The 26,823-nt window shown below is 44.4% G+C and overlaps 1 protein-coding gene across 2 annotated transcripts in view; it reads left to right on the top strand.

Moving 5' to 3' along the window:
• The first annotated feature begins 791 nt into the window (after positions 1–791).
• Positions 792–26,823, top strand: part of ITPRID2 (ITPR interacting domain containing 2) — an 82,180-nt gene continuing 56,148 nt past the window's right edge. Inside the window, exons 1-3 of one of the 2 annotated variants that reach the window (XM_077272588.1) lie at positions 792–964; positions 1,064–1,269; positions 16,491–16,536. In XM_077272588.1, the coding sequence (XP_077128703.1) occupies positions 1,110–1,269; positions 16,491–16,536 (206 nt within the window). In that variant the 5' untranslated portion in view covers positions 792–964; positions 1,064–1,109. Of the gene's footprint in view, positions 965–1,063; positions 1,270–16,490; positions 16,537–16,691; positions 16,714–26,823 lie in introns of those variants that run through there. The other variant, XM_077272589.1, reaches the window with a different exon arrangement.

The following is a 26,823-nucleotide window of genomic DNA, read 5'->3' as shown; positions in this document are numbered from 1 at the left end:
CAGCAATCAGTGGTCGGACCCTTAGCGATCAGTAAGTGGTCGGACCCCCAGCAATCAGTGGTCGGACCCTTAGCGATCAGTAAGTGGCCGGACCCCCAGCGATCAGTGAGTGGTCGGACCGCCAGCGATCAGTGAGTGGTCGGACCCCCAGCGATCAGTGAGTGGTCGGACCCCCAGGAATCAGTAAGTGGTTGGAACCCCAGCGATCAGTGAGTGGTCGGACCCCCAGCAATCAGTAAGTGGTCGGACCCCCAGCGATCAGTGAGTGGTCGGACCCCCAGCGATCAGTAATTTATCCCCTATCCATAATCTCCCTACTCAATTTTACGCCAGGTTTTCTGCCCTCTGAATGATGGGCGTGGCCTGACGTTGTGGGCGTGGTTATTTATGAAAAAAAAACCTCCCCGAAACTGCCGGCTACGGTGTCAGGCTGCGGTCACACGGTGACATTCTGGGGCTGCGACACTTTCTGCCGCAGTCATTGTCAGGTCACACAATACGTGACTCTCACCGCAAACACCCGAATACTCAGTGACGTATTAAGTGCAGGTTATTAGGTGTGAGGCAGATAAGTCGCAGAGTCCGGAGTGAGAAGGCGCACAGGCTCCGGGCTGCACGCCCTCATCACACAGCGCGGGCACTGAGGAGAACGTGCGGCCGCCCTCCCCGAGGACGAGCATTCCTGTGTGTGACCCCCGCTCTGACTGTGCGCCCGGGCGGGGGCGGGGCATGCGGACTCCCCGCCCCTTTCAGGTGTTGTTTAATATAATTCGGCCGTGCGGCGCCTGCGCGCTCCGCTCCTCTCAGTGATGGCTCCGTAAGAAAAAGTTTTGCTGCAGTGAAACAAGTGATTGAAAGGCAGCGGGGGCTGGAGGCGGAAAAGACGCTCGGCCGGGGACGCGACACAAAGTGCGGGCTGAGACTGGCCGAGCTCCCGGCGGCGGCGGCATGGAGTGACTGACATGTGAGTGTCTGCGGGTCGCTGCGGGGCTTGTGCTCGGCAATACTTCCGCCGCTCCGGACCGAGCAGGGGGTCACGGCTGTCATTATTCTGCCCGCACAGGTCGGCTGAGAGCTGAGAAGCGACGAGGAAGAAGACGGCGCTCGCCATGGATGAGGCGCAGAACCGGGCGATAGTGACGGAGCGGAGGAAGGCCTGGGCGAAGAGCAGAGATTCCTGGCAAGCCTCGGAGGCAGAGGATGTCTCAGCGGAAGCCACACAGGTCCCCCGGGCCGTGCAGGGGAAGCTGCAGCTGGGAGAGGGCTCCGGTCAGTAACCGCTCGTCCGCACCGACTGATGCACAATGTCCAGCTCCGTCACAAGCGACCAGGAAACCGGCAGCAGCCCCCGTACTTAGCCATCGTGCGGAGCCCCTGCCCGGGTGCCATCTGTGTGTGTCCCCTGCCCGGGTGCCATCGGTGCTGGTGTGTGTCCCCTGCCCGGGTGCCATCGGTGCTGGTGTGTGTCCCCTGCCCGGGTGCCATCGGTGCTGGTGTGTGTCCCCTGCCCGGGTGCCATCGGTGCTGGTGTGTGTCCCCCTGCCCGGGTGCCATCGGTGCTGGTGTGTGTCCCCTGCCCGGGTGCCATCGGTGCTGGTGTGTGTCCCCTGCCCGGGTGCCATCGGTGCTGGTGTGTGTCCCCTGCCCGGGTGCCATCGGTGCTGGTGTGTGTCCCCTGCCCGGGTGCCATCGGTGCTGGTGTGTGTCCCCTGCCCCGGGTGCCATCGGTGCTGGTGTGTGTCCCCTGCCCGGGTGCCATCGGTGCTGGTGTGTGTCCCCTGCCCGGGTGCCATCGGTGCTGGTGTGTGTCCCCTGCCCGGGCGCCATCGGTGCTGGTGTGTGTCCCCTGCCCGGGCGCCATCGGTGCTGGTGTGTGTCCCCTGCCCGGGCGCCATCGGTGCGCCAACACCCCCCATACCCCTTGTCTAGGTGCCATCGGTGTAACCCGCCCCCCACCCTGTATTATATGTATTTTGTTGTTTTTTTTGTAAGCAGAAGGGAACGTGTGAGAGTGTTTGTTTTTGGGGTAATCGTAGCCCCGTAAATTGATGTAACTAAACCTCTCTTTTGGGGTTATCCTGACAGTATCTGTCTATCCCTTCCATATCTATCTATCGTGCAAAGCCTACCAGGCAAAATAAAACCTCAATATATGCAAAAAAGATGAAGGCAGCACAACATTGGTCCAAAAAAAAAAAATTGGTTTATTGACCCATCATGTCAGGCGGCATTTTATTTCAAATATGGAACTTTTCAAAATTTCCACATTTGGAACGAAACATCGCCTGTCATGATGGGTCAATAAAGCACTATTTTTTTGGAGCTTTGCTACATTCATCTTTTATATACAGTATACATTTTGTTTTTTTCTTCTCCCCATTGTCCTGTGGGAGTATTTGAATCTGTGACATTGTGCAGATCCCACATTCAGTAATGGATTGGTGCAGTCATTAGTCCATTCCACCCCTCACATTCACAGCTTCTTCATGTTGGCCCATACAAGTAGCATGTGTTTTGTTTGTTTTGTTTCTCTCCTGGACTTTGTTTTGGTTGGGTTAAATCTTCTGTTTCGATGACATTGTCTTAAGGTCAGCCCAGTGTCCTGTAATTTGGATTAGTGGAAGCTTGTATAGTAGGAACTTCCATGTCCCAATTTTTCTGCTGTTTGCAATAAACCAATCAAACATGAACAATATAAATGGTTCAACACAACAAGTGATTTCTGGAAATTCCTCATAACATGCCTCTTTCTGACTACTGCTATCTGTGTTGGTCATCCCCTTCATGGCGAGCATCTTTAGTACTCGGTGGAGTTCTGGCTGTTGTAACCTGATGCGTAGACAGACTCCAGTTTCTGACAGCTTTCCTGAGGAATCTTAGCTCATTCCCTGTAGGTTATGGCCTGAATCTTGGATTTTGGGCATGGAGACATTCAGTGTTTGTGCATTTGGCCATGTTCAGACTGCCAATGAGGTGGTAAGTGCAGGATGATAATATTAATAATAATTTTATTTCTATAGCGCCAACATATTCCGCTGCACTTTACATCTTAGAGGGGACTTGTACAGACAATAGAAGACATTACAGAACAACTAGGTTCAGTCTAGACTTTCGTGGACCATAACATTTGGCTGTGGACCATAACATTTGGCTGTCTGAACTCTGCCTTACTGTGCAAACCTGAATCTCAGACCCTGTTGCCACTAAATCTTGCAGATCTTTTGCAGTTATTCGTTGAGTCTGCCTCCTCAGGAATCTGGTGGCAGCCGGTGACGGCTTCCTCTTTCTGCCACATCCAGGAAGTGTAACCGGTGTCCCTGTAACTTTGAACTTGTGAATTATGTTTCCAGCTGTATCTCCAGGTACATTCGACCACTCTACATCTGTGTCCTTGTTTGTACGACGCAGTGATCTCTTAATGTTCTGCACCCTCTCTTGATTTCTGAAGCCCTTGCTTCATTATATCAGGTGAGCTTAAGAAACCGCCTGATTTGCAAAAGTGTAACCTTACAAGTTTTTCGATCCCGAGGAGGGGAGTATTCTGAGACTGCTGAATTTGGAGAAACCACTATGACATTAGTTATGAGCTACTGAAATTGTTCTTGCTTTACTGTAAACTGCAGAAAGTTTGTAAAAGTTGCAAATGTAATTTGCAGTCTTGACTGTCACTGTATTTGTGTTGCTTTAATTAGTGGATCTCGTTGGAGAGCTCTGTAAACTTGACCATATCATTAGTTATGACTGTCAACCCCGGGGGAAGATACATTTTGATACGTTACTATTTCTATGTTTTTTTTCTGCTATATACACGTACCCAAATCATCACCGTAATAATTAATTTTATTTCTGTAGCGCCGACATATTCCGCAGCTCTTTGCGTTTAAGTGGGGACATGCACAGTCGCTGCCAGGTGATTCATTTGTAGGGACCACAGGAGTTTTCTGCCGAGCTTTCCTATGTAAGGGCGAGTCGGCTGACAATATGATGTAATGTGTATGGGGGCCTTGGAAGAAACTGATTATGGAAGGCGTATGATTCCTTTGAAGTGATGCCCATGTGAATTGTTGGCATGCTTTCCAATTTTTTTTAATTTTTTTTTATCGGGTAGTACACGTACCCATAGGTCCTCCAAAATCTGATCAGAATAGGACATACTTTGGGTCTCGCGGATCTTGCACTTAGATGTGTGAGTAGATCAGGTCTTTCTGCTGTTCGGTCATTTCACAAAGTTGAGTGTTGCCTTTGGCCATGTTCAGTATTTTACATCCGTATTTGTAAGCCAAAACCAGGAGTGGAACGATAGGAGGAGAAGTATAAGGCCATGTTCACATTGCATCAATGGCAATGTGCAGACAGCATCCGTTACACACCGGCACTAACGCTATGTAACGGATGCGTTAGCGCACCCATTGACTGCCACTATGTAGCGCATTGCTAACTCATGTCATAATCGGCATGCGTTAGCGATGTGCCGTCATTCTGTGATGGACGCGGGCTGCAGCGTTTCCGGGTCCATCACCAATAGCTCAGATGGAGCATCTGCACCATCGCATAACGTGATCTTTACAAGGCACTAGTATCGCTGAGATGTCCTATGTACAGTAACACATGGGGCACAATTCTAAGGAGAGACACTTCTACCCTACAGTCAAGCAACTGATCAATGAGATTCTTCTGCTGCACACAATCACTATGTCTCTACACTCACCGGCCACTTTATTAGGTACACCTGTCCAACTTCTTGTTAACACTTAATTTCTAATCCGCCAATCACATGGCGGCAACTCAGTGCATTTAGGCATGTAGACATGGTCAAGACAATCTCCTGCAGTTCAAACCGAGCATCAGTATGGGGAAGAAAGGTGATTTGAGTGCCTTTGAACGTGGCATGGTTGTTGGTGCCAGAAGGGCTGGTCTGAGTATTTCAGAAACTGCTGATCTACTGGGATTTTCACGCAAAACCATCTCTAGGGTTTACAGAGAATGGTCCGAAAAAGAAAAAATATCCAGTGAGCGGCAGTTCTGTGGGCGGAAATGCCTTGTTGATGCCAGAGGTCAGAGGAGAATGGGCAGACTGGTTCGAGCTGATAGAAAGGCAACAGTGACTCAAATCGCCACCCGTTACAACCAAGGTAGGCCTAAGAGCATCTCTGAATGCACAGTGCGTCGAACTTTGAGGCAGATGGGCTACAGCAGCAGAAGACCACACCGTCACACACAACATGAAAGCATGGATCCATCCTGCCTTGTATGGAGCATCTTTGGGATGTGCAGCCGACAAATCTGCGGCAACTGTGTGATGCCATCATGTCAATATGGACCAAAATCTCTGAGGAATGCTTCCAGCACCTTGTTGAATCTATGCCACGAAGAATTGAGGCAGTTCTGAAGGCAAAAGGGGGTCCAACCCGTTACTAGCATGGTGTACCTAATAAAGTGGCCGGTGAGTGTATAGTCCTCTCTTCGGCCAGATACAATAAAGAGCCTCTCAAATCTGTGCTCGCCACCTGCACAGTAAGCAACATTAGTCCACATTCAGAATTTTACATCAGTATTTGTAAGCCAAAACCAGGAGTGGGTGACAATTAGAGAAAGTCCTTATCCAAGATGACCAGGAATGCAAGATTATATTCTGACTACTATTACACTGGTCAACAGCATTTTTGGTGCCAAAGATATTTCATCGAATTTAGGGTAACTTTGGGGTGCTGATTCTGAATATGTCATCAGTTTTGCCAGATTGGCTCAAGTTTTTGAGATTTTTCGTAAAATGTGTCAAAAAAAGACGTAATTTGCTACACGCGCATTAACTTTATTGAAATAACAGTCGTCATGATGATTTTTTTGCTCTCTCCACACCATTGGAACACCAAATTTGAATCTTTTTCTTTGTCCTTTGCTCCATTTTCGTAATAATTCGATACATGCTTTGCACACTATGTCTTGGTCCCCAAGCATAACCCCAAAATAGGCAAAATACACTTTTTTTACGAAGTCTGTTATGTTTCTTCTATGTTTTGGCAGTGTGTATTCACCACAAATGTAACAGAATGAGTCTGGATCGTTAAGACAACTTCTTGATGAGTTCATGCTTTTCACTGGAAAACAGACAACAACATAAAGTTAGTGCAAAAATCAAGCTATGAACAAACTTTTAGAACACTAATTAACACAAAACTATATTGAGAACTGCTCAGTTCAAGTACTAATCCAAAGAAATTAATGAGATGATGCGTCGCATTTACCAACAAGTGCTATAAATAAGATACCAAAAATCTCAAAAACTTGAGCCAATCTGGCAAAACTGATAGCATATTCAGAATCAGCACCCCAAAAATACCCCAAATTCATTAAAATATTTTGGACACCAGAAAAAAATTTTTTTTTTGTTGACCTGTGTTATTCATAGTAAAACGTCTGTGAGACCTTTGCAAAACTTTGTCCTGCTTGTTTTTTCCCCAATTAAAATCTGGTTATAGTGTGGGAAAAGTTTTTTAATACCCACGAGTCTTTCACCAGACATTGACCCTACAGCCTTGAGGCTGAGAATTTTTATTGCTCTTAGAGTGAAGCAGCCAGTCATTTCTATGATCATCCACTGATCTGTTCTCATAAAATCGCTTGTATTCTTAACAATAGTCTGTCTGGGGTTCCGACATTTCCGTTCGCCTTCCTGCACACAGACGCTGACGCACCTGACAAACCTTTCCTAGGTGAAGCCGCATCAGGCAAAAGTTGGTGACCTTTTTTCTAAAGCGTTTTTTCCATTAGGCTGTGTGCACACTTTGCAGATTTGGGGTGTTTTTTATTTTTTACTTGCAGATTTTCTAGGTAAATCTGAAGCAATCCTGATTGGCAGCAAAGTGAATGAGAAACCTGAAGTGTCATGCACACCTTGCTTACTTGTTACTTGCAGATTTAGTGCAGAATATAATCTGTAGAGTGTCCATTCTTTGTGCGTTTTTTTCACCAGCTACTTCATTCATATCGGTAAAAAGCTTACTTTTTTGCAGCTGCCTTTTTTTCCTGCCAGAAGATGCAGAAATCTTACCCAACGTGTGCCTGGTTTGCAGAGCCACCACTGCCGACATCTATTTGAACTGATTGAGGTTGTAAGTGTGAACCTGCTGCTTCATTTCCACTTTGTTTCTGAACCCTGAAGCGATTACAAGAAATGACATAAGATGGAATATGTGGACAACAATGTCGTTTTGACGTTGCTGTACAATGTAACTTTTTCTTTTTTTTTTGTTGCACTTTTAGTTGGATTCCACCTGAAAGGTGTTGTGTGCACATATCACACATCTTCGCCTGTTTTATGGAAAACTGATTTTTATCTGTTGGAAAATTCCAAAATGGGGAAAAGTAAAAGAAAACTTGTAGTCAACTCAACTTTTTTTGATGACCTGATTTGAGATTTTATGTAAATAATGGGATCTTTGTGGTCACAGCAGTTTGAACGCACAGAATTTTTTTGTGTGACTCTCTAATGGGGTTGTCCAGGTCTTTGTATATTGATGACCTAACCTATTATGGGGTCAGACACCCAGCACCTCCATATACCATCACTGCGGCTGAATGTAAACGGTGCGGTGACTTGATGAGATTGACCACTACAGTGTGCAGAGCTGTGATGTTCTGCCTCTCAACACTTTGTACATCTGACTGCGGCAGGATCTGTATACAGTTGATTTGTGAGTGTCGGACCCACCACAAACCAAAACTTCGGGCTCAGTTCATTATTGCATTGATACCTATTTTTGGGTATCTTTTCCATTTTTTTCCAAGTTGCACCCAATATGAAATCTATTTTCTATTTTTTCATGCAAGGAAATTTTTGCACAAATATTTGAGTTGTGAGCAGCACTTTAATGGAGGGTAAAAAGCGCTTAAAGTTATAACAGAAATGAAGAGCTTTGTTCTGCCCAAAGCACTTGAACCCACATGCCCCATTTTGAAGACTTTTGCACTAAAGCTGGCAATGATTACCAGAAAGGGGGGGGGGGGGGGGAAGTGACTTAAAAACCCTACAAATGATGAGTTGGGGCCCTGTAGAGTTCATTTTGCAATCTGACTATTGCGATCTATCATATGCATATAAGTTGGGCTATGTGTGCATTGGATTTATTTGGGAAAAAAATTGCAGCAGTAAATCTGTCAGGAATCCTGAAGATTTTGATATGGAAGTACTGTGTATTTACCACAAATGGCACACTTTAACACAGTAGTGTAATACATGCTAAGGATAGATTTCTTATCGGCATCCTCAACCCCAGGCGAATCTATTTGACTTATTTTAATGGAATTTATAGAGCAGCATCCAATTTGATTAGAATACATACAGAAATGTTTTCCACCTCTGACATGGTGAAAGTGTTTAAGCTGCTGATGAATGTGACCTTGTAGAAGTCATTGTAGTTTCCTTAAGGTCCTCCACCCTGCTGAACAGTGTGCGTATAGTATAGATTACACAGTCTGACGGATGTGGCACCATATTGTCTAAGCCTTGTGTAAGCCTCTGTGTACAGTGTATCTGCATGGAGTCTGCTTATGTTATTTAGGAATGTCTTTGCTGTGTTTTTTTGCATGACCTGTGGGCAGAGCAACCACATTCCTTGTGGTGGTTCTCGTATCATAATCTGCAGACCTGTACAGAAGTCTCTTTAATGGATTTTTTTCTGGTTTTCTTTCTCGGCCCACCAGCCAGAATTACAAGATAAGCAGGAATGGCAGGTTTAAGGTGCCTACAATCTGTATCCTTCAGTTATACATCACAAATTTATGTTCTCCTGGAAGGGCAGATATGCAGTTGTGTGAGTGTTTGCCCCCTTCCTGATTTCCTTTTCTTTTGCATGTTTGTCACACTTAATTAAACTTGTTTGGTGATCTGAAACATTAGATAAAGAGAACATAAACACAAAATGCAGTTTTTAATTGAAGGCCTTTATTAAGGGAAAAAAATACAAACCTACAGGGCCCTGTGTGGAAAGTGATTGCCCCCTAAACCTAATAACTGGTTGGGCCACTTTTAGCAGCAACAACTGCAACCACGCGTTTGCGATAATTGGCAAGAGTCTTTTACTACGCTCTGGAGGAATTTTGGCCATCATCTTTGCAGAAGTGTTGTAATTCAGCCACATTGGAGGGTTTCCGAGCATTTAACCACCTTTTTAAGGTCATGCCACAACATCTAAAAAGGATTGAGGTCAGGACTTCGACTAGGCCACTCCAAAGCCTTACTTTTGTTTTTCTTAATCCATTCAGTGGTGGAGTTGCTGGTATGTTTTAGTTCACTGCCCTGCTGCATAATCAAAGTGCGTTTCAGCTTGAGGTCACGAACAAATGGCCGGACATTCTCCTCATGATTTTTTGGTAGGCAGCAGAATTCATGGTTCCATTTACAACAGCATGTCTTCCAGGTCCTGAGTCAGTAAAACAGCCCCAGACATCACACTACCACCACCATATTTTACTGTTGGTATGATGTTTAGTGATGAGCTAGTGTACTCGTTGCTTGGGTATTCCCGAGCACGCTCAGGTGGTCTCTGAGTATTTGTAACTGCTCGGAGATTGTTTTCATCGCCTCAGCAGGATGATTTGCGGCTACTAGACAGCTTGAACACATGAGGGGATTCCCTAGCAACCAGGCAACACCCACATGTACTCAGGCTGGGTAGTAGCTGTAACTCATTCAGCTGCGGCGATGAAAACTAAATCTCCGAGTACTAATAAATACTCGACCACCCGAGCGTGCTCTGGAAAACCCGAGCAATGAGTATACTCGCTCATCACTAATGATGTTTCTTTTCTGAAATGCTTTTACTTCTACACCAGATATAATGGAACATACTTCTTCCTATAACTTCACCTGTTCTCTTGTCAGTACACAGAGTAGGCTCTTTCCATTTGCCCTGTAGTGGTGGCAAATGGGGTTCATATTTGTGGGGTTGATGTCACCTTTGTATTGTCCAGTGACATCAAGCCCACGGGTTAGTAATGGATAGACGTCTATAGGACACCTATTCATTCCAAATACTATAGTTGTATTGTAAATAAGCACACAGACAGAATAAAGTCTTTTATTTTAAATAAAAACAAAATTCACACTTTTTTTATTTTTTTATTTAAAAATAACAATCACCATTATACTCACCTAACGCCCATTCCATTGAAGCCTTCGTCTGCAGTAATAAAACAAAAATAAAAAGGCAACCATATCCCTCACCTGTTCTATCCCATGCCGTAATCCATGTCTGGGGATAAACAGTTTTCAAACCTGGACTGTGCCAAGATGCGATCATTCAGGCTGAGAAGCGCTGGGAGAATGAGCTGCTGCTTTAGTTTGACTGGTTGTCAAAAATGGGGGGTGGAGACACCCCTCTATTCTTGACACCCCTCTATTCTTGACACCCCTCTATTCTTGACACCCCTCTATTCTTGACACCCCGCCTTGCTAACGCAGACAGTTGAGGGTTGCAGCACCCAACTGTCAGCTTTGCCTGGCTGGTTATCAAAAATACAAGGGAACTCACAAATAATTTTTTTTAATTATTTATTAAGAAAGTAGGTGCTGGTTGAATAGTCCCATCAGCCGCTGCCTGCTCTCACTGTTAGCGGCAGCAAGCATAGGCTGATGGGAGAAGTATGTCCCATTAGCTGACACCAGTGACAGGAGGTAAACTTTTTTACCTCCAATCAGAGCTGCGGGCTCACGCTGTTATTTATAGTCTTTACATGTATAGTTATTAAGGTTGAAGGAAGACTTTAAGTCCATCTAGTTCAACCCATAGCCTAACATGCCCTAACATGTTGATCCAGGGGAAGGCAAAAAAAACCCAATGTGGTAAGAGTAAGCTCCACCATGGGGAAAAACATTCCTTCCCGACCCCACATACGGCAATCGGACTAGTTCCCTGGATCAACGCCCTATCAAGGAATCTAGTATATATAACCTGTAACATTATACTTTTCCAGAAGGGTATCCAGTCCCCTCTTAAATTTAAGTAATGAATCACTCATTACAACATCATACGGCAGAGAGTTCCATAGTCTCACTGCTCTTACAGTAAAGAATTCGCATCTGTTATTATGCTTAAACCTTTTTTCCTCCAGACGTAGAGGATGCCCCCTTGTCCCTGTCACCGGTCTATGATTAAAAAGATCATCAGAAAGGTCTTTGTACTGTCCCCTTATATATTTATACATTAGCATAAGATCACCCCTTAGCCTTCGTTTTTCCAAACTAAATAGCCCCAAGTGTAATAACCTATCTTGGTATTGCAGACCCCCCAGTCTTCTAATAACCTTGGTCGCTCTTCTCTGCACCCGCTCCAGTTCAGCTATGTCTTTCTTATACACCGGAGACCAGAACTGTGCACAGTATTCTAAGTGTGGTCGCACTAGTGACTTGTATAGAGGTAAAATTATGTTCTCATGAGCATCTATGCCTCTTTTAATGCATCCCATTATTTTATTTGCCTTTGTAGCAGCTGCCTGACACTGGCCACTGGCCATTTGACAGCGTGGGAATTACAGCTGTCTGACTGGTGGTAATGATTTTACCACTGATCCGAAGCAGTGTTTGCCACGTAATCATGTGCATGACAGTGCAGCAAACACTGGATGTTCAGGACCCCCAGGGTTTTTTTTACTGTTCAGCTGGACCCAAACATCCATGGGTCTGCCCATCTCTATTTATAACCTTTTCCAGACTGATAGATCTCAATTACTTTGTTTCTCATTTGTTCCCGAATTTCTTTGGGTAGCTGCATGATGTCTAGCTTTTGAGGACTTTAAAAGCTACAAAAATCATGGAGTCGTTTTCCAAGCAGAAATGTAAAACAAAAAGTTTATTAAAAAAAAAAAATACAAGGCATAATACATATAACAAGTAGCAAAAGAAACAAAGTACAGAAAAAGGCTCATGTGTGAAGGACATCATAACATTGATCGCAGGGTAAGGAGAGGCTGAGCAAACAGATCATCAAAAACCATGATTCCTGATACTAAAAAGTGTTAAGTGCAGATAAAGTGAAATGTCAGACCATGGAGATGATCCCAAAGACCATAAAGTCATATGTAATTGGGTACTGACTGCTGTAAAGACCTGTATCAAACAGCAAGCATTACTATTACCCAAAAGAGAGATCATATATACCCTAAAGTGCCAGCTTACCCATTCTAGTGCCTGCCAATGTGACGTCCAGTGCAGCCTCAGCCTCCGGGTAAGGGCTCCTTTCCACTTGCGAGAAACACGTCCGTGTCTCGCATGTGGAAACCAAGCTCTGGCGCCACCACTTGGGAGCGGAGGGTGCGTCTGCATAGCAACACATGGAGCTGCACGCTCCGCTCCCAAGTGTCGGCGCCAGAGCTTGGTTTCCACATGCTGATGTCTGTTTCGTGAATGGCCGGCTTTATGCGTCTGTCACGTTGAATGAAAAAAAATAAAAAATAAAAAAAAAATATATATATATATATATATATATATATATATATATATATATATATATATATATATATATATATATATCTATCTCAAAATTGGAACAGCGTCTATTACCACAATTGTTGTGCAGCGCTTCCCAAACCAATGGTCCAATGGCTTCCAATAATAAGAAAAATAGAAAAAAGTGGGCATTAAAGCCTAATGTCTAATGTTTTCCGCCAAGCACTTCTCAATCTCTAAAGCAAGAAATGCATCTTCACTGTTTTATTTTTTTGTACATTGAACTTTTATCTTTGCAGTGTGCATATGGTAATTGCAGGAATTTGGTTGTATTACACAAAATCTGCTCATCAGCGTCTAAAATACATTCCTGCTGTACTGGTTTATCAACTAACTACCTTTTTTTTTTTTTTTTTTTTTTTTTTCCCCATCTGGAATTTAATATGCAGAAATATTTATTTGCCATTTACGTTGTAAACATGTGAAGAACCTCAGAAATCCAGTTAAGAAAATCCCATATTCATCACTTTCATTGGGGGGCAATGGAACCACATTTCATATATATTAGGATGACTCCATTCAAGACGGCACAGCTGGAAGAATACTGCTCTGGGCTGCATTTATTAAGAATATGGGCATATGGTGTGGAAACCTCTGTCATCTAATATTTTTGGCACATTCATAAAGCAACTGTAATATTTTCTATGCCAATAAACTGCCAGCCAGCTTAACCCGGTGTTCGATATATACGGTAGAAGGATCGCAAACAATATGAACTGTGCCAAATTCTCCATCTGCGTAGTATTGAGGGACAACAGATCAAGCTATATGATGAGAATGGTTTTGTTTTTTGTATACCTCAATCATTTATCATGTTAGACACTGGACTGGATTCTTTTTGCATTTGTTTTGCATTTGTGAATGTAAAGAAACAATTACGGCATACCGTCTCATAGGCATTAGTGTCTCTATTCTGTAAAATCCCCATAAGCTAATCCTTGATGGATATAAAGAAGAAAATCTAAAAATATACATTTTATTTATTTATTTATTTATTTATTTTTATAATTATAATTCTTTTTTTTGTTGTTGTTTATTTTGACATTGAAAGGAAGTGGGTTAGCCTGATTAATTATTTGCAACTTTTCAAAAAAATGTTGGTTATTTGCGGGGGTGCAAATGTAGCCAGAAATTTTGTGCTGTTTGTATGAATTTTGCACTTAAAAGTTGAAGGCAAAAATAAACTCTCCCCCCCCCCCATGCGCAAAATTCATGAACAGTGTAGTGTGCAAGTTTGAAGAATACCAATAGACGAAAGAAAAGACGCTTTAGATATAAACACAAATGTTGAAGTGGGGCCTGACTGTGCCTTTCCAGAGGAGGTCATAGTTTATAGAAAGGGGAGCAGCCTAGCATGCAACGCTGCAAAGTTGTTGTTTTTTTGCATATTTCTTGCACGCAGAAACCGTTAATAGGTGGTATAAACTGAGGACTACACGTAAAAAAGATGGGCCGTGTTTGTGCTGCTGATAAATCTGATGCATTTTAAGGATTTCTAGTCTAGGGCTTGCACTGTCTAATTCTAGTATATTTATGCCACAGTGTATAAATTGCAACGTTTTTGTGAAACTTTTGGTAAGATGAATCGCCATGTATGATGTGATCGGTTCATCCTTCTCTCCTAGAACAGCTGCGTCTCATTTCCATATATTTGTGTAGATGACAGTAATGTTTGCGTGCGCTGATAATGTATCAACAGCATAGTTGTAAAAGTATGGGTCTAGTGGGTTTATAGAAATTTCCCCTTCATGACAATATCGGGGTCACATTGCCTAGAAAAATATTTGTACAGTAAAGATGAACTGTTGACCCTCCTGACATGTGGTGATTTGTAGATGGTGAGTCCATGTCTTTCTATTTTGTTTTTCCTGGAAGCTGCTGTTCTTGTTAGTCACTTATTCATAGGTAAGGGGCAGCACAGTTCCTCCTAACATTATATAGGTGGATTGACAGCTTGGCGTTATCATTCTCATTTTCAATAGGGCTTACTTGTGTTCTTCTGTAGACTGACACTAGCACCGAGTTCTCAGAAGGAATCCCGTACAGTTGTTTTTGCCATGGAAAAATTCTGGACCAGCAAAGTGCGATTTATTAACATGTTGCTTATTCTTGGCAGATTTGAAGCAACATCCATTCTGCAGCATGTCAATTCTTTCAGTGTTTTTATATCCTTTACTTTTTTCCGCCAGTCATCAGAATAAGTGGTTTATTTTTTATGCAGCATTTTTCTTGCCTAGAAACACATTTTTAATGCACGACTGTCTGCAGCACATACTTAGTGCGCTTACCATCACTATTTCAGTAGCATAATTGGTACTCTCAGCACAGTGGTGCTCCTTTTTTTTGGGGGGGGGGTAGCTGATTTCATAGTGTGGTGGCCAGAAACTGGTGAATGGTGGTCACTGCAATCCTCTGCTTTGTTCACCTGTTGCGTTTTTACTGGCTTTTTTTTTTTTTTTTCTCCAGCAAACCCTGCTTATCTTGGCAGTGAAGAAGCCTCGGAAAAAAATCAGATTTTGCTTGCTTGTTTTTTTCTTGTTTTTTGCTTTGTTTTTGCCATACTAAATGTCTCTTGTGCATGCTAATAGTTTAGTGACAAAAAAAAATCATATTCTACTGTAGGCTGCATGCCTACATTCAGGAATTGCAGTTTTGACACAGCATCAAAAACACAGCAACCAGCCGTTACAGCACACTGGGTGGGATTTCTAGAACTCCCATGTCCACTGTGCGTCTATATGCAGCTGCAGATCACCCACGGACACTGACATGCGGTGCGGGTTTACAGGCAGCAGCATGTCCATTCTTCTTGTGGAGATGCTAGTCTCCCCAACATAGAATGTATTGGATGCGGTAAAGCTGTATGGATCAGTGAACGCATGTGGATTTACCTGCGTGATTAGAACTCTGAAAATACGCTGCGTCCAAATCTCTGCTACTTCCTGATCGTGGGAACGCGCCCAAAAGGTTTTGGTACAAAAAAACACAGCAAAACCGGACACCTTCGTCTTTTCACCATTCATTAATTTCAATGGGTGAAAATCGCTGAAAAAACAGTGAAGGAAGTTACATGCTCCATTGTGCAAAAAAAAGTGCAAAGCACAAAATCCTAATGACAAAAAGCCAAGGTGTGCGCAAGAGTTCTGAAGTCTCATAGACTCTGCTAGGACTGGAAAACATAGTTGAAAATATGCATTATAAAAACCCCACTGTGTGAACACGCCCTTAGAGGTGAGACCTGTACTTTCTAGGAATTTCTGGCACATCTTGTGACTTATTTCAGATGGCAATGCTCCTTTACATTAGTCCTTTGATACTGTGGTACACAAGTAACAATAGAGACCTAGTTATAACTGGGCAATATCCTGGATGGATCAGTCAGAAGGTATTGGGTTACATCCCCGCGATCAGGAATAGCAGCGTTTTGGATGCAGTGCATTTGTTCTACAGTACAAGCACAGTGGATGGCATTTCTAGATATCCCACGGCCACTGTGCTTCTATTTAACGCTGCGCACACTCGCCCGCGGTGCAGCTTTACGAGCCGCAGCATGTCCATTTCTGCTGTGAATCCGCACGTACTGACAAACAAGTGTGATAATTAGAATGCGGCGTTTTGGACACAGCGAAAATACCCTGCTACTATTCCTGATGGCGGGGACGTAGCCGTGAGGAGGTTAGATTCCGCTCGCGCCATCTGTAGCTTATGTAAGGGCCGAAATGGCTGCATGTCACGTATCCAATCTGTCTTCTCTGCTACCGATCTTGGCAAGCTCTTGCTTTTTCTTTTTCCCCTGACCTTTATCCCTTGTCCACCTTCCACTTCCTACTGTGAGCAATCTCCAGTCTATTGCCAGCCTGATGATATGGTTCCTCCAAATTCTTCTATAGATGACAAAGCTGAAACTCTCTTATCTGGTGGGGTTGGTTTTTCTGTTTGTTAATTGGGTGTATCTTGTTAAAATTGATTTTTTTTCTATTTGCAGGTAATATTCCTAATGAAAAGATTACAATATGGTTAAATGACTGCAGGTAAGAGTTTTTTTTTCCTTTTTTAATTTTTTTTTTTTTTTTTCCCTTCTTGGCAAACTTCCTATTTCCTTCTCTCCTTTCAGTGGTTCTTCTAACTTCTGTATCTTATTTCGACTCTTTCCTGACTTCCTTCCTGAAGTTTTCATGATTGTCCTGCTGTAATCTTCCTGCTTAAAGGTAACCTTGTGTTCAACTGCATGGAAAGTGTAGAGGTGGAAAAATGGGTTCCTGAAGTGTGCGCTTATCTGTTTTCTTCACACGTTGCCCCAAAAATACATTGGCCGAGTGTGTGGCATTGCCAGTAAGATTCATGCCCATGCAGGGGTTAGAAGATATAAAGGTGTCCATGCATTTACATTTTCTGTCACTGCTCTTCCAAGTAATTAACATTTTATACTCTTATGCAAATTGTGCATTAAGTGCTCTGGGCATGACTGAGCACTTTAAGGAGCAAATGCCTTCCCGGGTTGTTTTCTTGCCTACAGCCAGCATCTTTAGCTTCATTCCTCATTGCCTGATTTCCTTGCCTGAAGTCCACAAACATTGAGCTTTCATCAGGCGAAAGAGGCTGCTCCTGGGAGAGGAAACGACCTGGGGAGGTAGTTGCTTCTTACAGGGATTCTCCAAGAAATGTAATAGAAAAATATGTAAATATTAAAAAGGTATTCTTTATCTAGTGCACTGTCAGGTTTTCGAAGATGAGAAATACTAGCTAGATCGTTGTGCAGCCCGTCCTAGATTTCAGAAGACACGCAGTAGGACGGGCTGCACGAAGAGATAGACACTAGCGGTCAGGCTGACTAGGATGGATGTTCATTCTCAGTCAGCCAAAGAAAGGTGTCTATCTTCTCCTTTAGTCCTGGCCCCACTCGGTGTCCTGTCAGGTTGACTGAACAGAGGAATGTGCGTTCAAGATGCCGGACCTGACACTGCTATTACCAGACGTCTGTCTGGGTCAGTTGTTCTTCATCTGCTCTTGTGTGCCCTCTGAAAGTTAGGATGGGCTGCGTTTGATGACAGTTGCCATCTTTAAGATCTTGACAGTGTACTAAATAAAGCATATCTTTTTGCTTAAAAAGTATTTAGAAAGATGTTTAATATGTAAATGCGTATTTTATTACATTTTCTCTGAGAGCCCCTTTAAGTGCTCTGGCATGCCCAGGGCACTTAATGTTTAATTGCATATCGGTTAAAATGCCACTTATTCTTGGAATACAACAACCATTTTGACATGTAAAGATGTCCATGGATTTTACATTTTAAAGCCCTACATGCCCATATGGGTGGTTTGGGGGTTGATCTTGCTGACAGATTTCCCTTTATATCCTGGCAAATTAAGTACCAAGGAGTCATATTATACGGGGAGTCTCCTTATGGAGAGTGACATACAGTACCATCTCTGGCTTGTCAAGGTAAGGAGGCTTATTTGCTGTACAGTGGCGCTATAGAGTTAAGTCCTCTTTTTCTCAGAAGAGGCAATTTGCATATTTAATTTCCCAGAGGAGCATTGTACGGCAAATAAGCCTCCTTACCTTGACAAGCCAGAGCTGGTATGTCACTCTCCATAAGGAGAAACGATACCCCTTAGACCCCAGTCCAGAGCCTCTCACCTAGCCAAATCAGTTCCCATGCTTCGCACTGACGAGGGCCAACAGCCCGAAAAACACCGTGTCTGCGAATTGAGATACTGATTTGGCTTTTATCCTTAGTCATATTGCACGACTCGTTAGAGGGTTGATTGTGACTTGTAGGATCGCTACTTCCAACAGGTGGCGCTATAGAGTTAAGTCCTCTTTTTCTCAGAAGAGGCAATTTGCATATATTATACCCTGTAACTCACCCCTATCTTTACATTGATATTTCCGCAGGGTGTTTCAGTCTTTAGATGGATATGACTGCTGCCAATTTACCTTTTTACTACTGGCTGCAGATCTTCCACAGACATTAGAAAAAAATTCAACCTAATACATTAAACTCTGGCTGTAAATTTCCTGGTGGTCTCTAGTGCTATGGCTCCTATGCAGGAAGTTACTTTTGTTTGAATACATTTTATATGAAAACTGTAAACCTGCAATGACTATGTTCACATGTTTCCATCATTGTGAGGTTTTGCACTAGAAAAAAACACAGCTTGGTGAAACCATACAATAAAAAAAAGCTAGGCTTTAGGGGAACCTATGCGTCTTATGAGCAAATGTTAAAGGACCGGCATCAGGTTATCCAATGTGCCCCTCCATAATATGTCTTCTGAAAACCTATTAACATGCATTATAGTGCAAATATCAGAGTTTTTTTTGTCTGAATCCAACAGAAAAATAGATGACCATCAGATGAAAATTCTCAATAAACCGCAATAACGTGACGTAGCAACTTTGCAGCAAAATGCACCTAAACTGGCTCCAAAAACCACATTCGACACACAGAAAAACCACACAATGTGAAAACACAATCTAAATGATTTTTCAAAAATGCTGTAACTTACTTATTGTAGACATTCAAACCAGATAGTAGGTACAAGAAAAGACCCTTCACGGATGTTTGCATGGACATAAGTAGATAACTTGCTGCATACATGGACTTCTAAAACTGGTGCCACCGGTAAGTCCGGTGAAACGATTCACAGCAATTTGTGGGGTACGCTGCATCGTGTGAGCGCAACCAGCACTTCATGGGGAAGACCTGGACAAGGAGCAGCCGTGCGGACCCGCACCTGGTGTGACATTTCAGGGATGGACCCTTTTTAATGCAGACAGCTGATGCCGCTTACTCCACAAATTTGCCTTGGATCGTTTCACCGGACTTACCGATGGCCCCAGTTTTTAAAGGCTATATATGCAGACAGTATCTGCCCTATATCCATGCAAAAATCCGTGAAGTGGTGGTGTTTTTTTTTTTTTTTCTTGGAGTGCAAGTAAATTTCTGGAATGTTTAAAAATCACTCGGACTTGTCCTTTCATTATTCTTGGCCTATGCGGATTTTCTGTATGTATGGTTTATCCGATGTGCACCTTGGAGGTATGCTCTTTAGTGCTCTGTCACTTGCGTACAAAAAATCTGTCCCATTCTCATCCAGGAGAGATGGACAATTTTTCTCATTTATCATCCGTATGCAATCCTTCAATCGTTTACTGGACCATTTAAAGTTCCATGTGCCACAGAATTGTGATGTATCTGTAAAAATGAAATTCCGTGCTGACGGCCCGTGTGCTGACGGCCCGTGTGCTGACGGCCCGTGTGCTGACGGCCCGTGTGCTGACGGCCCGTGTGCTGACGGCCCGTGTGGTATGCGATTTTATTTTTTTTCTCTCCTTTTCAGATTGCACACGTGAGTGAACCCTAAAAAAGCATTTGAAAAACCATTTATAGCCATTTTATACAAACTATAGATGCCAAGACTAATGCCAGCAGACCCCCCCGATACGTTTTTGGGGTCCGACACACACTGTTGGCCCTGATGGTCTACATATCCTGTACTGCATTGTGGTTTCAATTTATAGCTAATTTTGACGTAAACTGTACCAATATCTTTGCAGCATGGTGGCTCGGTGGTTAGTAGCACTGCAGTCTTGCAGCACTGGAGTCCTGGGTTCAAATCGCACCTAGGACAACATCTAAAAAGAGTTTCTTCTCCCCGGGTTTGCGTGGGTTTCCTCCCACACTCCAAAGACCCACTGATAAGGAATTTAGATCGCTGTGCCCATTGGGCTCACAATGTCTGTAAAGCGCTGCAGAATTAATGGCGCTATAGAAGTGGGTAAAAGATACATAAAAAAAAAATCTTGTTTAACCCCTTCCCGACCTTTGACGCAGCGTATGCGTCATGAAAACCTGTGCCAATCAGACCTGTGACGCAGCATATGCGTCATGGTCGGATCGCGTCCCTGCAGATCGGGTGAAAGGGTTAACTCCAATTTCACCCGACCTGCAGGGACAGGGGGAGTGGTACTACAGCCCAGGGGGGGGTGGCTTCGCCCCCCCCCGTGGCTACGATAGCTCTGATTGGCTGTTTCACTTTCAACAGCCAATCAGAGCAATCTGTAATATTTCACCTATGAAAATTGGTGAAATATTATAATCCAGCCATGACCGATGCTGCAATATCATCGGCCATGGCTGGAGACCCCGATCTGACCCCCCCACTGACTGACGGCGGCGATCTGCAGCCGCCGTCAGTGTTCCCTACCCCTCCGTCCTGTCCTAAGTGCTTTCCTCTCCCCACCGACCCTCTCCCCTCCGACCCTCCCCCGTCCTCCCTGCCCCCCCCCCCCCATACTTACCTAGTCCCGGTGTCCCTCCCAGTGTCCTCGGTCTTCTCGCATGGGCGCCGCCATCTTGGAAAATGGCGGGCACATGCGCAATGCGCCCGCCGAATCTGCCGGCAGATTCGTTCCCTGTACATTTTGATCGCTGTGATAGGTTCTATCACAGCGATCAAAATTAAAAAAATAGTAAACAAATCCCCCCCTTTATCACCCCCATAGGTAGGGACAATAATAAAATACAGAAAATATATTTATTTTTGTTTTTCGGCTAGGGTTGCGCTCAGGGCTAGGGTTGCGCTCAGGGCTAGGGTTGCGCTCAGGGCTAGGGTTGCGCTCAGGGCTAGGGTTGCGCTCAGGGCTAGGGTTGCGGATTTGGCTGCGGATTCCCAGCGGATTCATAGCAGTTTTCCATCACGTTTACAGTACCACGTAAACCTATGGAAAACCAAATCCACTGTGCCCATGGTGCGGAAAATACAGCGCGGAAACACTGCGTTGTATTTTCCGCAGCATGTCAATTCTTTGTGCGGATTCCACAGCGTTTTACACCTGCTGAAATCCACACAAAAAACACTGGAAATCCGTGGTAAATCCGCAGGTGAAGCGCAGTGCGTTTTACCTGCAGATTTTTCAAAAACAGTGCGGAAAAATCCGCACACAAATCCGCAACGTGGGCACATAGCCTTAGGGTTAGGGTTGGAATTAGGGTTAAGACTAGGGTTAGGGGTGTGTTGGGGTTAGGGTTGTGGTTAGGGTTGGGATTAGGGTTAGGGGTGTGTTGGGGTTAGTGTTGGAGTTAGAATTGAGGGGTTTCCACTGTTTAGGCACATCAGAGGGTCTCCAAATGCGACATGGCGCCACCATTGATTCCAGCCAATCTTGCGTTGAAAAAGTCAAATGGTGCTCTCTCTTCCGAGCCCCGACGTGCGCCCAAACAGTGGTTTACCCCCACATATGGGGTACCAGCGTACTCAGGAGAAACTGGACAACAACTTTTGGGGTACAATTTCTCCTGTAACCCTTGGGAAAATAAAAAATTGCAGGCTAAAAAATTATTTTTGAGGAAAGAAAAATTATTTTTTATTTTCACGGCTCTGCGTTATAAACTTCTGGGAAGCACTTGGGGGTTCAAAGTGCTCACCACACATCTAGATTAGTTCCTTTGGGGGTCTAGTTTCCAAAATGGGGTCCCTTGTGGGGGATTTCTACTGTGTAGGCACATCAGGGGCTCTGCAAACGCAACGTGACGCCTGCAGAGCATTCCTTCAAAGTCTGCATTTCAAAACGTCACTACTTCACTTCCGAGCCACGGCATGTGCCCAAACAGTGGTTTACCCCCACATATGGGGTATCAGCGTACTCAGGAGAAACTGGACAACAACTTTTGGGGTCAAATTTCTCCTGTTACTCTTGGGAAAATAAAAAATTCTGGGCTAAAAAATTATTTTTGATGAATAAACTTATTTATTATTTTCACGGCTCTGCGTTATAAACTTCTGTGAAGCACTTGGGGGTTCAAAGTGCTCACCACACATCTAGATTAGTTCCTTGGGAGGTCTAGTTTCCAAAATGGGGTCACTTATGGGGAAGCTCCAATGTTTAGGCACAAAGGGGCTCTCCAAACGCGACATGGTGTCCACTTATGATTGGATCAAATTTTCCATTCAAAAAGCCAAATGGCGCTCCTTCCCTTCCGAGTCCTGCCGTTCGCACAAACAGTGGTTTACCCCCACATATGGGGTATCAGCGTACTCAGGACAAACTGGACAACAACAATTGGTGTCCAATTTCTCCTGTTACCCTTGGGAAAAAAAAAAAAATAATAATTTCTTTCCTCAAAGGATTTTTTAGCCCGGAATTTTTTATTTTCACGGCTCTGCGTTAAAAACTTCTGTGAAGCACCTGGGGGTTTAAAGTGCTCACTATGCATCTAGATAAGTTCCTTGGGGGGTCTATTTTCTAAAATGGGGTCACTTGTGGGGGAGCTCTAATGTTTAGGCACACGGGGGCTCTCCAAACATGACATGGTGTCTGCTAAAGATTGGAGCCAATTTTTCATTCAAAAAGTCAAATGGCGCTCCTTTCCTTCCGAGCCCTGCCGTGCGCCCAAACAGTGGTTTACCCCCAAATATGAGGTATCAGCGTACTCAGGACAAATTGGACAGCAACTTTTGTGGTCCAGTTTCTCCTTTTACCCTTGGGAAAATAAAAAAATTGTTGCTAAAAGATCATTTTTGTGACTAAAAAGTTAAATGTTCATTTTTTCCTTCCATGTTGCTTCTGCTGCTGTGAAACACCTGAAGGGTTAATAAACTTCTTGAATGTGGTTTTAAGCACCTTGAGGGGTGCAGTTATTAGAATGGTGTCACTTTTGGGTATTTTCGCCATATTGAACCCTCAAACTGACTTCAAATGTGAGGTGGTCCCTAAAAAAAATGGTTTTGTAAATCTTGTTGTAAAAATGAGAAATCGCTGGTCAAATTTTAACCCTTATAACTTCCTAGCAAAAAAAACTTTGTTTCCAAAATTGTGCTGATGTAAAGTAGACATGTGGGAAATGTTATTTATTAACTATTTTGTGTCACATAACTCTCTGGTTTAACAGAATAAAAATTAAAAATGTGAAAATTGCGAAATTTTAGCCAAATTTCTGTTTTTTCACAAATAACGCAGAAATTATCGCCCTAAATTTACCACTAACATGAAGCCCAATATGTCACGAAAAAACATTCTCAGAATAGCTAGGATCCGTTGAAGCGTTCCTGAGTTATTACCTCATAAAGGGACACTGGTCAGAATTGCAAAAAACGGCCAGGTCATTAAGGTCAAAATAGGCTGGGTCATGAAGGGGTTAATAAAAGGTGCAGTTGTGCCCATCAGGTGGCACTCTGCTATACTAATCAGTTTATGGCTGTATTTGGGGCTTTTTAAAAAAAAAAATAAAAAAAATAAATAAATAACAATCTGAAAACGCAGCTCCCCGTGGCATTAGCTTTCCAGGTCTGCATCTAGAAAAATAAATTGAGAATGTTGGTTTATGATTTATTTATTATTTAGTTTTTTTTTACACACACCTTTTCGGCTGGGAAGGGGGGGAGCTGCTTTGAAGAAAGACACGAGATATCCTCCCACCAGTGTGCAAGTGAAACAGATAATTGTTGCAGTCGGCCTGAGCTAGTGAAAGCTTGATCTGGCCTGCGGGGTTTCATTTGAACCACATCTTCAGTCTGCCTCCACCTTTTACAGATACAGGAAGGTGAAAAGCATATCATGCTTTATGCCCTTGTATTGTAAGTCTGGCTTTCAGACCATTGATGCGTGTTTTTTTTGGGGACCTTTATGCTTCCATTCTCTTCCTGCTAGTGGTACAGATTGCCATAGAAAGTGCCAGTGTATATTTTATTAAAAAAAAAAAAATGTTCTCCAGGTCCAGCAGCCGGCTCCAGAACTTGAGATTAATATGCTGCTGTACTATACAACCTTCCTATTTTTTTTTCGTTTCAGAGCAGCCCACTCTCAGCCCCCCACAAAAAATGTTCTGCATAGTCACAGATTAACTTTGGCACCTCCGAGCACTGGCGGTAGCGCCGCCCTCCTCGCGGCTGCCCTGGCAGTAGCGCCGCCCTCCTCGCGGCGGCCCTGGCAGTAGCGCCGCCCTCCTCGCGGCGGCCCTGGCAGTAGCGCCGCCCTCCTCGCGGCGGCCATGGCAGTAGCGCCGCCCTCCTCGCGGCGGCCCTGGCAGTAGCGCCGCCCTCCTCGCGGCGGCCCTGGCAGTAGCGCCGCCCTCCTCGCGGCGGCCCTGGCAGTAGCGCCGCCCTCCTCGCGGCGGCCCTGGCAGTAGCGCCGCCCTCCTCGCGGCGGCCCTGGCAGTAGCGCCGCCCTCCTCGCGGCGGCCCTGGCAGTAGCGCCGCCCTCCTCGCGGCGGCCCTGGCAGTAGCGCCGCCCTCCTCGCGGCGGCCCTGGCAGTAGCGCCGCCCTCCTCGCGGCGGCCCTGGCAGTAGCGCCGCCCTCCTCGCGGCGGCCCTGGCAGTAGCGCCGCCCTCCTCGCGGCGGCCCTGGCAGTAGCGCCGCCCTCCTCGCGGCGGCCCTGGCAGTAGCGCCGCCCTCCTCGCGGCGGCCCTGGCAGTAGCGCCGCCCTCCTCGCGGCTGCATGCACAAGTGATGGGTCTACGTTGGAGACTTGTAAGGTCCAATTTGCATTTGAGGTCTAATATTCTGTTAGAAATCTGACAGTTGCATTCCGGCACTCAGTAGTAAATGTTGTATTGCAGATCTTTTTGTGCTTAGAAATGGGTATGATTAGCGAGCAGAGGGACTTGCAGAATATCACTTGTAACTTCATTGTTGACCATCTTTCAATTGCTCCGTCATATCACATTTTTTGCCATTTTGAATTAATTGCTCTTGTAGTCATAACACCTAAAACTGGATCGATATCTAATAAAGGAAAGGAAAAAGGTCCAGAATTATAGGACCTGCAATTTGAGATGCGGATGGTTTACAATTGGCAGAATTGTGAATGCAGCTCCTGTCTCTAATGCAGGCTGGGAGCATTTATTATACCATGATTTCTAAGCAGATGCAGTGGGACTTACCTATGTAGCTAGTTTCTATCCTCTTTATTTACTTTTTTCATAGCATGATGAATTGCTTTTAGCATTTTTCCAGTTTTTATTAACTCTGTGTTTTCCAACACTTTGTTTTGGGCCTGAACAGAGAAAAGACCCAGACTGCTGTTACCTCCCTGCCTGTTGTCTGCCGGCACGGAGCGGCCAGCAGCTTCTGCTGACGTCCTATTGATAAAGCAGCAGCTTTTCTTCCATAGAGCGTGACTGCGGACTTCATGCTGATTGACAGCCGGCTCCTGGCTGCATAACTGTGGGAAGCCAGCTGTCAATCAGCATGACGTCAGCAGTCGCGCCCTGCCGACATAAGTGAGGAGGAAGAGCTGCTCTGTTGGTGCTGAGCAGCTGAATCCCCAGCAGAAGCAAACGGTGACCGGTCTGTGCCGGCATCAGATAGAACAAGCAGGTAGTTAACTACTGGCCTGGTTAGTTTTTAGGCCCATAGTATAAGGAAGAGAAATATAAAAAAAAAACAGATGTAGACAATCCGAGCCCCCGAGCTCCATGTCAGAACCACACCAGAGACACTGTGCTGCACCAGGGAAGGGTAAGAAAAGTGTGGGGTGGGATTCCTTTTTGCAATGAGTGGAGTCAACAAGTAAGGTTTGCTTAAAGGAGAGTAGACCCCTTGTAGGTAAGCGGTCACCTGAAAAACGCCATTAACCTGCAGATGTTGGGATAATGGTGCCATTACAGCTGCCGCTCCATATACACGGTGACTGAAACCCGATTGCTGCCTGGAGGAATAAAGGTAATTTCCTGCCGACAGCGGTGCTCTGTGGCGGGTGGGCTCAGAACGCTATTAACCTGCAGGTTAACCTCATCTGCAAGTCAATAATGTCGTTTTTTGTTTTTTTTTCACAGTGACAAATTCCCTATATAGTGTGTTCATGCTGAGGTTTATAGGAGTATCACCGGCAGCAAGATACGACCACTGATCGCTAAACTTTTACCAAATTCATGTTCAACGGGAAGGTCAAAGCAAATGATGCGCTCGGCGCAGTGTCCACTAGATCATTGCTTAGTGCCCGTAAGCTGCCATGGTTCTCGGCAGTGCTAGTGCTGTTTACACAGGACCATTGAGTATATTTTGTGCTGGGCAAAAGATCATTCCCCCCGATGAACAAGCTTGTTCATAAGACTGTCCACAGCCTGTTTACACTGCAAAATAATCGTGAGAAGCCGTGTTTGTAACGCCGCTCATTCAGTTATTTGCAGTGTGAATGAACAGTTTCTTGATTTATTTTGCAGTGTAAAAGCCCCTTTAGACGTCAGCTCAGAGGGTGGGTTGCAGGTAATTGTTATCCAAAACGTGAGTCTTCTTTTATATTGAGAACAATGATCATAAAATGCAGCTAAATGCATAAATCGATAATCGCGGTTGCCCAATAAATTCTTCT

Source organism: Ranitomeya variabilis, chromosome 7, assembly GCF_051348905.1.
Source record: "Ranitomeya variabilis isolate aRanVar5 chromosome 7, aRanVar5.hap1, whole genome shotgun sequence".
Classification (NCBI taxonomy): domain Eukaryota; kingdom Metazoa; phylum Chordata; class Amphibia; order Anura; family Dendrobatidae; genus Ranitomeya; species Ranitomeya variabilis.
The sequence above is the reverse complement of the archived record's forward strand: the minus strand, read 5'-3'. Positions and strand labels throughout refer to the sequence as shown.